This window comes from Phacochoerus africanus, chromosome 3 (genome assembly GCF_016906955.1).
Source record: "Phacochoerus africanus isolate WHEZ1 chromosome 3, ROS_Pafr_v1, whole genome shotgun sequence".
Classification (NCBI taxonomy): Eukaryota; Metazoa; Chordata; class Mammalia; order Artiodactyla; family Suidae; genus Phacochoerus; species Phacochoerus africanus.
In genome coordinates, this window is record NC_062546.1 from 43743419 (window position 1) to 43755641 (window position 12223).

A 12223-nucleotide genomic window follows, 5' to 3' on the forward strand; every position below is an offset into this window, starting at 1 on the left:
AAAACCCCACCAATACCAATCTACTAAAAAGTTATTTGAAAGCACATGGAGATGACTTAAAAGCCATGACATTGAGAAAGTTAGGGAGTTCGAAGTTAGAACATTAATCGAATTCGTTCCATTTTTCTTCCAAGTAGAGTTACAGGAACTTGAAGATACTTTTAATTTGGGCTATTAAGTACGTGGTTGAAGAACATGTTCTTTTTGACTTAAGAACAGTGATGGGGCCTCAGATTTTCAGATGCTGAATTACGAAGACTACTAAGACTATCAAAACACATCCACTCTCAGCAGCTGAGAAACAATGCTTCATCTCCCACTAAATAAGCAACCACAACAACAAAACCCTGGCAGCCATTTTCCCCTTTGTATTCCAAATACCCAAAGAATCAAACAACCACTCAAGTAACAAGAGATCCAGGGGTGTTTCAGACGTGTGGAAGGAAAATGCTTAAAGGCGAAATTCCTCAAACACATGTCAGAGCAGGGAAGCGGAGAGCTGTTCCTTCTGTTAATCCTGTTAAAATCCCACATCCAGGATGGCCCATGAGAAAGGCTTTATCCATGGATAGCTAGAGGTGCTATTTCCCCCCTTAGGTCACAGTCATTGTTGCTTCTCACAAATACACCAAACTCTAAGGCTAAACGTTTTCTTGAAAGAAAATTGCTAAAAGTACAAGCATTAGATTTCACCACCAGGCCTAGGTTAACTAATGAAATAAAACTCAAATGTTCTCTGGTGCCGCCAGTTCAAACACCTCCTTTGAGCTCTGAGGCAGGTAGTAGCTGTTGTGCTGGAATGGCTCTTTTTTCTTCCAGACTCTTTCAGGGAGTTCCTTGTTTCTTGGCCTGTTGCCTGGGTTATGATTTGTGCCCTCCCTGCTTAAAATGTTCCAATAATTATTTCTTTTTCAGAAGACTGGATGACATGCTGGGGCTGTCCTCAGGGAAGAGCACATCCTGAATACAGATCACTCAGAGAGGGTCCCTCAATGGGCCATGTTCTACCACCTTCTCGGGAGGTTCCATGCTATGCAGTCTACACCTACTGGATGAGCAGAATATGCTCCGCTGCAGTTAGTATTGTGCTGGGCTCCCTCCTCTGTAGAATCCTGGATTGGAATCATCTTCGGCAGGAAAAAAAACCAGGAGGGAAGAGGAAGGGACAGCCGTGGGCAGGGCCGTGTTCCTGGTGGAAGTGGTGAGGCTGGGATCCCAGGAAGGGAACAGGTTTCCAAGAAGAGTCTGAAACATCATCTGCATCCAGCGCCATGCATGGCAAGACTTAGCTTCATGACCCAAAATGGTGCCATGAAATAGAGCTGTCTTTCAATGAGCCTTGCCCTATCAGCGGGGAAGAGAGACCTGGGGAAGGAGAGAATGAGCTGGGAGAAACCACTCAATAATCTTAAGCATGAACTTACACTGTATCTATGTCTCTGTTATTTTATTTTTTGCTGGGCTTCTTCTGCTGTTTTTCTTTTTTTTTTTTGGATGACTCCTACACTTTGGGAATACACATGATTTTCCTTGTTACTAGGGAGGTACTACTTCAAAGGACCACCCTTTGAAGGTATGTTGAGCAGGAAATAAAGATATATTTGATGAGTGGCCTTTGAATATTGTTTGTTCCCTATTTTCGAAGGAGCCTGGAAAGAAAATCTACTATAGGTGCCCTCCAAAATAAGTCACTGCTATGATTCATTAGGTGACATTTCAGCAGCCCCAGTGGAGACAACAGTGGGTGATCCTGCAAAGGAAAAGCACCTGTTTTGAAATGTAAACTGCCTGTGAAGCCTTCCAAATGGGAAGCTGGACTCTCTGGCCACTGAGTTCCCCTTAGGTTCTGGTCTGTCCTGAACTTAAACCAGATTTTAGAGGTGGGGGCAGGGACAGGGACATGCGTGCGCTACAGAGCAAGAACAAGCCTCTGCCCTGTCTTCGCCTAAAGTTGGTCCACATTACACAGCCATATCCTGCAACTCTTGGGGTAAGTCCACGGCCACCATGCTTAACATCCATGTGCTTAAGAACCTGGGAACAGGAGTTCCCGTTGTGGCGCAGCGGAAACGAATCCGACTAGAAACCATGAGGTTGTGGGTTCGATCCCTGGCCTCACTTGGTGGGTCAAGGACCCAGCGTTGCCACGAGCTGTGGTGCAGGCCAAAGACACAGCTTGGATCTGGCATGGCTGTGGCATAGACTGGAGGCTACAGCTCCGATTAGACCCATAGCCTGGGAACCTCCATATGCCGTGGGTGTGGCCCCAAAAAGACAAAAAAAAAAAAAAAAGAAGAAGAAGCTGGGAAGAGAGTGACTCATACACTGAACCCAGGTGCTTCACAAGTGTCAGGAAGCATAAGGGGGTGCGTGTCCACATGAGGGGCCCTGCTGGTGCATCAGAGGCCACGATGGCCAGGCTGGAAGAAACAGACACTCCATTTAACTCAGTGGTTCTCGAACTTGGCTAGGTTTCAGAATCAGCCAGTTTCTCATTCCATAGGTCTCAGGCCCTGCATTTCTAACATATTTTCAGATAACGATGCTGGTGCCACAAGCAGACCATGTGGACCATTAGCCTGTTCCTTCACAGCTGTCCTACGTAGGGTGAGGGGCAGGAGGCTTGCTGTACCCTAAGTGATTGGTGGCAATGTGCCACCATCTTTACATGGCCTATTGTACGATCTGCACAGGGATGTGACAAGGAGACTCATGTTTTGCTTCTGTGGGTTTTTTTTTTTTTTTTTTTTTTTTGCTTTTTAGGGCTGTATCTGTGGCATATGGAAGTTCCCAGGCTAGGGGTTGAATCCAAGCTGCAGCTGCCAGCCTATGCCACAGCCATAGTAACGTGAGATCCAAGCTGTGTCTGCGACCAATGCCACAGCTCATGGCAACGCCGGATCCTTAACCCACTGACTGAGGCCAGCGACTAAACCCGAATCCTCGTGGATACTAGTCAGGTTCATAACCCGCTGAGCTACAACGAGAACTCCCACAATTTGTTTCTTTATGGAGCTCTTTCATGAATGCCTTGCTGCCAACAAAGTGAATGGCTATTTAATCACTAAAATAAGTTTCTGAAGATGGAAAATGTGATGAGAAAGCAGCAATGCTATCAGAACAAGCACATGGGCTCCCAGAGGTGACCACTTTAAAAGCTAACAAAGGTATATACCTTCTTAAGATCATTCCAATTCCTTTAAAGCCTCAGCATCTATACACATTTTTCACCGGCCTGGCCACCATCTCCTCAACAATCAGTCTGCAGTCTTCTCCAGTAAGTCTGCAACCCTCTCCAGCGGTCTTTCTCATGCTGCTTTCTTTTCTTGGTTGGGCTGCCCTGAGTTGGAGCTCATCTTTCAGGGTTTGTGGCTGAGCGGGTTTGCTCTGCCTGCCCTGGCTTATTTTTCATAAGCTGTCTGGAGGAGAGATTTTCCAAAACATGCAACTCTGCATTAGAGTTGCTTTCTGCCAAGTCTTATTTCAAGAGTAACCCTGGATCTGACAGCTCTGAAGCTGACAGGGCCCTGACGGCTTTGCTTCCCACCCCCCACCCCCCACTCTTATTTCTCTTGGGACTAATGGATCACTTGCAAGAGAAACTCTCCTGCGGTGGTCGGAGTCCTCAGCCGCCGAGCCCCTCGTGGACTCTGTTTTGGAGCCATGGATGCTGACTCACAGCTACAGACCGGCTCCCGCGTAGAAGCCCTGTCTCCAGCCACGCCCGGGGTGAGGTCTGCGCTGGCTGCTGGCGGAGAGGATCTGGTGGGGTCTCAGCAGCTTTTTCCAGCTGTGGAATGGGAAGCCCCTGGTGGTTCTCGGCTGCCTCCTCTGTAGATCCTTAGCTTGTCCCGTGGGATCCAGGGGATGGGACGAGGTCTTAGTGTCCCCCTCTTCTTTGCGCCCTCTGCAATCACGGAGTCACCAGATGTTCCCACGATGTCCTCATAGCCGCAGGATTTGCTCACAACACTTTGTGTTTCAATTCGGTTCACACTAAGACAAAGAAAGATAGGTTTTTATTTTGTTTTTATTTTTTGGTTTAGAAAACTGTAAGGGCCTGGTTTCCTCCATATTCCCCTTGTCACACTTCCTGCACTTGGAGGAGGGGGCCTGCTCTACCTTCTGCCCCCCTCTTGGCCCCCTGGCCAATCTGGGAAAATCCTCAAGTGCATTTTTACATGCAGAGGGTCAGGCAGGGGCTGTCCCATTTTGCAATAGGCTGGGGTACACTCTGTTTATCAATCACTGAGTTATCAATGGAGTTACGACGGAGTTCCTACTTTAACCAAAGCAGAGAGGCATTCATGTCAGATGTTTAAGATCAATACTTCCTGCATTTGATAAATTGTTTTTTTTCCCTAAAAGTAAGTGCTCAAGTACATCTAAAGCACAGGCTATGTGTGTGTCTGTATGTGTATAGCAAATGCTTATGTACATACACACACACACACCCCCGAGAGACAATGCAAACTTCACTCTAAATATAAAATTCACTTGGAGGGTCAGGATAGACGTTAGGCCCTGGAGATTTGGGCTCTGACATATAGCTGCAGCTTTGTGAATGGTTACAAGTTTCTTAAATCGGCAAACTCAAAACACCGAGGTTGAGATACTTCTTTTGGCTAAGCTTTAGTCTGGACTCCAATACATATATTCATGTTCTTACTGTTGCTCTCAGGGGCCTGAGGATTTTCATAATGACATGAGGGTCAGAATAAGCACCTGAGGAAAGAAGCGTAATTTTTCAGATCTGCCTGGAGTTGCTCGGAAAGTTGTACGAAACACCATCAGCAGGTGCTTTTCATCTTCAAAGTGCCTGTCATTAATTACTCCTTGCAACACACCTGTGAAGCAAGGCTTTCCTCCCCGTTGTCCAGAAAGCAAGAAAAGTCTGGAAGGCGGAGGAGCCAGACTTTGGGTAGGCTCAGCGCCACAGCGGCTTTCGTGGTTGAGGTCTATGCACTTGTGCTGAATTGCAGACCCCGTGTTAGGTACCCATCCGTACAGACAGCTGGAAAGCAGCACAAGGAGACAACATGGGACCTACATTTCTTGCAGGGCCCTCCTCTTGCACTCTGCACTGGGAGGAAGTGGCCTCTCTGCACACTCGGTGAAATCCTCTGTCACTCCTTGGACGGCTCTTCCCATCTATTTCAAAAGATGTCAAAGGTTCAATCAGAAATCTATCCATCCAAGAGGAGAAAACACAAGTCTACTCTGAACACCTTGGTGAACAGATTTAGTTCAGTCAGGTCGGGATGAAACTGTGCAGTGTTAGCTTATTGTCATTTATTTTTCTAGAACTTTAGGGTGAATTGTCCCTTCTCTAGGACTCCCAGCACACGTTTCATACGTGAACTTCTGCCACCCATGTGTGACACGGTGATGGAAAGGATGATGATTCCAAGACATCTCAGCCAGTACCTGATTGCCTTACGGCCCTGACTTTGATGAAGTCCAGGTCCAGGTGCCAGGCAGCCACGTGTCTGGGGGGCCTGGCCTTCCAGAGGGACCCCATGGTACAGTGCTCTGCACCCCAATCAGCCTTAGAATTTTCTGCATTTTCTCTCTTTACAAAAATAAAGAATATGGCCTTTGTGAGACTCAAGATAGCATCAAGAATTAAGTCTTTCACAACTGGTATTTTGAAAACTGAAGTTTGTAATTCCTGGTTGCTATAAACTGGGAGTTTTTTTCTTAAACCAACAATACTAACCTGGTTTTAGATTACTCATAGGGTATCTGTCTATCCATCCTTATATGTGCCCAGGGAAGCTTCATAACGAAGTAATTATACAACTTAAAACCTTCCCAGCTATCACCAGTACTGACCCATTTCTTATTTTTGCAATTGTTCCCTTTTTGTTAGTACTGAGATAATTCAGACAAGGTGTTAAGTGCATTTTCTGGTACATTTCTAAGTAGTCTCCATCAGATTCCATAGTAAAATGTTGTTGCCACCAGGAACAGTGTTGGTAAGACAAAGTCCTTGCTTTAGACTAGGCTGGAATAGAGGATGACCGCCCCAGAGAGCCTGGCACACGGCAGCCATCAGTATGATGCCCGGGTGTCCCACAGAGGGATGCTGTGAGCTTTGTCCAATCACTGCCCTACGCCACTGAGTACCAGCCTTTAGCTCTCACTAACTGTGCCCATGGTTTCCGACCTGGACCAATATCACCCAGAGTCATATCCAGTTACAAACTATGTTAGTTTGAAGAGTTAGTGAACAGAATACAATGTTTTACTGGATTATACTGCATGTGGATACTTTTTACTTAAGACTTACTTTTTCTTTTCCCCTGAGACTTACTAGTTGATCAAAAAGAGCTAGTTTAAAAGTTAAATGACAGACAGAGAGAGGTTGAGATTTATGTGTGAAACACTTCTAAACATGCCCTGTAAGTATAGTAGATTTTCCCCTTACAACCACACCCTGTAAGTGCTGTATTTTCAGAGCTGAACAATTAACATAAGGAGCATGAGTCAGGCTTTGAACAACTCTGTGGGAACCAGAAAGCCTTTTGCTATTAGGAATGATGTAAATTCCCCAAGGCTGGAAGAAGTCCACAATGGAGGCAGACAGGGTCATAAATAACAACAATGGATACTGCACAGACCACATAACATATGAGGCCGTGACAGCGATACTCTTCAAATCTCATATTTGACTCGACCACTGCCTTGCTTTTTATATTTTTCAAACTAACTTTAAAGCGCACTCTGTATTTCCTCTAAGAACTTCAAAAACACCTCTGAAAAAAACAAACAAACAAAAAAAAACAGGACAATCCACTCTTATGCCAAATTCCTCTGACAACAAACAATGGGAGAAAAGGTTTTTTGGAAAACAAAACAAAATGAGTGTCAGAATGACAGAAGGAAACATCCAGTTCAAATAGTGCAAAACCTGTGACTTTTTTTTTTTTATAAAAGGGAGAGAGGGGGAGAAAGAAAGAAAAGCGAGGCAGGGTCTCCTACTTACAAATTAAAACCACATTTGGCAATTTGTTGAAGGAGGCGTATTTACATTTGTATGAAGACTGGGTGGGCATGGGGGTGGGGGGGAGATTAGACTCCTTCAGCCCTTAAACTGTCAGATCTCATTAGAAATCTCTCCTTCTTAAATTTCTAGGGTCAATTTGCTCCCTTCTGTCACTGGACCGCAGCCTGGGGGGTGGGGTGGGGCATAAGTATTCCAGAGGAAGCAGCTATCACCTGGGAATTGGATTTCCCAAGGGACTTGTCCTGATTACTAATGGCTTCTCACATGTGGCATCAAAATGCAACTGTGGCTTATCCAGAAGTAAACCTCTGAAGGCTGAGAAGGTGGCAAATGCCTGAGGGTGGAGGAGGGGGGCTTACCCTGATGATGCTGCTGCTTTGCAGATTCTGCCGTGACTAATGACCCTGACATCTTCTGCCAAGAATACAGACAAATCCAGCAGATCCCAAGAGGCTACCGGCAGGCCCTCCACAGTCCAGGAGAGCACCCATGGGGCCTCGGTGTTTCAGAAACAGGTTAACCTGGAAGGCTGCTTTGGGCCACCATCAATCACCAGTGATTCCTCACAACCGGGAAGCTAGCTCTGAATCTAGCTAAGGAATAAAACCCTGCAACTATCATTCCCTGGTCACCTCTCACCCCATTTATTTATTTAGCTTAGGTAATACTTTGAGGATTTTCTATTTTAAAAGCTTCCACCTGTAAAGGTGTCTATGTGCACAGTTCCAGGGGAAAGCCAGACAAAAGGGGGGCAAAGACAATGGCTCCAAAAGTCTCATCAGTGGACTGAGTGGCCCGGCAGGTGCCCAGAGCAGGGGGTCAGGTCTGCCTTCATCCCTAGGGAGGCTCTGGAGACCAATGGATGCTTCCTAAGTTGAGGACAGCCAAAGCCCATGCGTCCCAGTACTGGGCCAGTTATTAGGGAAACCGCCCCCCTTGGCCATGTACCATGAACCGGGAGAATTGGAAAGGGGCCGAACGGGAGAAGACCAACCACCCGGAGTCCCTGGTACTGGTGTCCATCTCAGCTGAGAGCCACATGTGCCACCAGGAAGGAACCTTGAGTCTGACTAAATATGGGGCAAGCAAGACGACTGGCCAGAGACAACCCAGAAACTGACCCCACTCCCATAAAAAAGGAGACCTGGAGTCATATGGCAGAGCAGTTCTTCCTGGTTCCCTTACCCTGCTGCTCTTCCCAGATTCCCCTTCCCAATAAAGTCTTTTGCTCTGTCAGCACATGTGTCTCCCTGGACAATTCATTCCCAAGTGTTAGACAAAAGCCCACTCTCCGGCCCTGGAAGGGGTCCCACTTCCTGCAACATCCTGAGGAGGCTGGGCAGGTGAGTGTTTGAGTGTGATGATGGGGGAGGGGGGATTACCCCCAATTCTGTGGTCTGACCTGGGAAACACATTTTAAATTCCTAGACAGAAAAGACTACAAAGAGAGTACCCACCACATTGAGCTGGACTGAAATGTAGTTAGACATGGGAGTTCCCATTGTGCTCAGCAGGTTAAGAACCTGACTAGCATCCATGAGGATGTGGGTTCGATCCCTGGCCCTGCTCGGTGGGTTAAGGACCTGGCGTTGCCACAAGCTGAAGTGTAGGTTGCAGATACGCAGATGTGGCTCAGATCTGGCATTGTTGCTGTGGATGTAGTGTAGGCTAGTAGCTGCCGTTCCTATTTGACCTCCTAGCCCAGGAACTTCCATACGCAGCAGGCGTGGCCCTAAAAAGAAAAAAAAAATGTAGTTAGAAATACTGGTGGGAGTTCTCGTGGCTCAGCGGAAACGAATCTGACTAGTATCCATGAGGACTCAGGTTCAATCCCTGACACCCTCAGTGGGTTAAGGATCCAGTGTTGCTGTAGGTTGCAGATGTGGCTCGGCTCTGGCTTTGCTGTGGCTGTGGTCTAGGCTGGCAACTGTAGCTCTGATTCGACCCCTAGACTGGGAACTTCCATATGCCTCGGGTGTAGCACCAAAAAAAAAAAAAGGGGAGGAAAAGAAAAGACAGAAATACTGGTGGATGTTCAAGTGACAAAACAAGTTGCAAGTTGAAATCATGCATAAATCAAGGGCCACTCCATGGCAACATACCGAGACTACTTTTGAACAGAACACTGTTGGATTAGTGAGGGATGGGGAGTGAAGGTGTCCTAAAAAGGCATTAAAAATACCTGCTCCTAAGTTTATATCCTCCTCAAGGAGTCCATATAACCCAGTGAGCCTCCCAATGCCTCGTGGGAAGACTGGCTATTATCAGAGGCACTGAGGGAGCTTTACAAAAATAAAGATTTCTGGCCCTGGAAGTTCTGATTCATAAGATCTGGGGTGGGACTCGGAGATCTATATTTAGGTTCCCAGGTGATTCAAGTACTATTGATAAACATGAAACAACACAGGGTAGAGCAATAGACACACAAATGGAACCTGGCACCTTGAGGTAGCAGCCGGCAGAAGGTGGGTCCAGGGAGGCCAGGCCTCAGAATCACCTGGGGAGCTTGTTCACCATGTGCAGGCTTCTACCCCAGGATCGGCTGCATTTGGGTCTCTGGGGGGTGGGGTCAGGGCAGGTGCATTGGTGCATTTCTTTCTTTTTTCTCCTTTTTTTTTGCGTTTTTAAGACCACACCTGTAGCTTATGGAAGTTCCCAGGCTAGGGGCTGAATCAGAGCTGCAGCTGCCAGCCTACACCACAGCCACAGCAACCACTGGATCCGAGCTGCATCTGCGACCTATACCTCAGCTTGCGGCAACGTTGGATCTTCAAACCAGTGAGTGAGGTTAGGGCTCGAACACATGTCCTCATGGACACCATGTTGGGCTCTTAACCTATTGAGCCACAATGGGAAGTCCATGGCACGTGCACTTGAGGTCAAGCTCCCCAGTGATTCTGATACCCAGCGGAGCTCATAAACTTCTATCTTAAAGGGGCATGGAACTATAAAGACTGAGCAGATCATCCGATCAGGCACCATGGAACCCTGAGCCAGGCATTGTTTGAGGTCCTAGCAGAAAAGTACATGGACCCACAGAGAGTCTATGTTCTTGCTCTCATGGAGTCTCCATCCCAGTGCGGAAGATCACAGACAAACACACAAGGTCAGGTGGTGATGATGCTAGGGATAAATAAATCTCTAAAGGGCTGCTGGAGTGCAGTTAGAGCCACTGGTCAGGGAAACCGTGGTAGGTGATGAGGTGAGCTTTGCCTAGAGATATGAGTGAAGGAGGAGCCCAAAGAGAGGAGCATTTCAAACCAGGGGAAGGGATCAGGGAGCAGGGAAGAAGGGCGTGCATGTACGTGTGTATGTGTGCTGGTGACGTTAAGACCCACTGGAAAATTCCAAGAAAAAAAGTGACTTGGTATTTTCTCTGTTTCTTTTTTTGGCAGCCTCACCTGTGGCATATGGAAGTTTCTGGTCTAGGCAGAAACTGAATCATAGTCATGGCAGTACCAGATCCAAGCCGCATCTGCGACCTACACCGCAGCTTGCAGCAACGCTAGATCCTTAACCTACTGAGCGAGGCCAGGGATTGAACCTGCATCTTCATGGAGGCAACTGCTGGGTCCTTAACCTGCTGGGCCACAAGGGGGACTCTTAACTTGGTATTTTAAAAGGATCACCTTGGGTATAACAGAAGGACAAGGTGGAAACAGAGAGATCAGTGATGCGGCTACTGAAATGTTCCCTTCGTGAGGGACAGATCCTGGAGGAGGGAGGTGGTGGTAAGAAGTGGTTAGATTGGAAATATAATTTGAGGGGAGACCCAACAGAGTGAGCTGATGGATTGGATATAAAGAGGAAGAGGAAGCAGAAAAGTGGAGGATAACTCCTAGACCTGTGGTTTAAATAACTGGGTGAAGGAAGCTACCCTTTACCAACACAGGAAGTACTAGAGGAGGGGCAGGTGTGGGGAAGTGAAACCAAGAAATCTGTTTTAGGTATGTAAGCATTAAGAGTTGCTCTGGACAGGGAGTTCCCATTGTGGCACAGGAGAAACGAATCCGGCTAGTATCCATGAGGACTCGAGTTTGATCCCTGGCCTCGCTTAGTGGGCTGGGGATCCAGCATCGCCATGAGCTGTAGTGTAGGTCCCAGATGCAGCTTGGATCTGGGTGGCTGTGGCTTAGGCCGGCAGCTGCAGCTCCTATTCCGATTTGACCCCTAGCTTGGGAACTTCCATATGCCACAGGTTCAGCCATAAAAAGCAAAAAAAAAAAAAAAAAAAAAAAGAAAGCAAAAAAAGAAAGAAAGAAAGGAAAAGAGTTGCTCTGGATATCTAAAGTGTTGAGCAGGCAGTAAGAAGATATGGATTCCAGGAAGAGAGAATTCTGTCTTTAGACACAGACGCACCTGGGGAGTCCACAGAGATGGTAATTTAAAGGCATGTGTCTGGATAAGCTCCAGGAGGTAGTGCAATTGGATGAGAAAAAAGAAGCTGAGATGATGAGGGTGATTCAGGAAGGAAGACTATGAGGGAATAGTTAGGAAAGAGAAAAGTCAAGGTCACATCACGTTCCTCGAAGAAAGAGCTTCAGTAAAAGGGATGACCCTGTCAAATGCTGCCTTAGTGAGAACTGACCAGTAGATGGTAACTTGACAAGAGTGGTTTTCGGTGATGCACCGGGACCCAGGCGTACGTGGAATGGGCTCAAGAGTGAAGCAGAGGCAAAGTGGAGACCAGGACTCTCCAGCAGAAACATAACCCACACTATACAGGTAACTTTACATCTCCCAAAGACCCAAGAATAAGTAATAGGAAACTGGTGACACCAAATTTCAAGACTATATTATTTAACCCCAAATGTTACCTTTATAACATATAATCAACATAAACGATTGAGAGAATTTATATTTCTGTACGGCCTGTGAAATCTGGTGCGGATTTTATACTTCTTGGTATGCCGTTTCCGACTCACCATCCTTTAAATGCTTCCTAGCCAGATGTGGCCACTGGCCACAGTCCTGGCCAGCAGAGGGGCAGGCAGCACTTCCAAAGAGTTCTGCAGTAAAAGGGGAGCAGAGAAAAGGGGTTCCAGCTGGACTGGACGATTGGTGGTTAATGGCTGGCAAGATGGTGATGACTCTGGAATAGACATACTGGGTGGGATGTGATCAGTCCCTCTGTGCCAACCTCCACCTGAGGGCCAGCCCTGTTTCAGAAGCTCTGCAAGTTATTCATCAGTGTTCCCCTCCAAACAGATTGGG

General features: G+C 47.0%; 1 protein-coding gene across 1 annotated transcript in view; it reads right to left on the bottom strand.

The window, feature by feature from the left end:
• Positions 1-2908: 2908 nt before the first annotated feature.
• The window catches only part of SLX4IP (SLX4 interacting protein), a 212771-nt gene continuing 203456 nt past the window's right edge, over positions 2909-12223 (bottom strand). The window contains 8 exon segments of the mRNA XM_053743491.1: positions 2909-3547; positions 3550-3632; positions 3635-3702; positions 3704-3756; positions 3758-3835; positions 3838-3887; positions 3890-3996; positions 5051-5151. Of these exon segments, the coding sequence (XP_053599466.1) occupies positions 3251-3547; positions 3550-3632; positions 3635-3702; positions 3704-3756; positions 3758-3835; positions 3838-3887; positions 3890-3996; positions 5051-5151 (837 nt within the window). The 3' untranslated portion in view covers positions 2909-3250.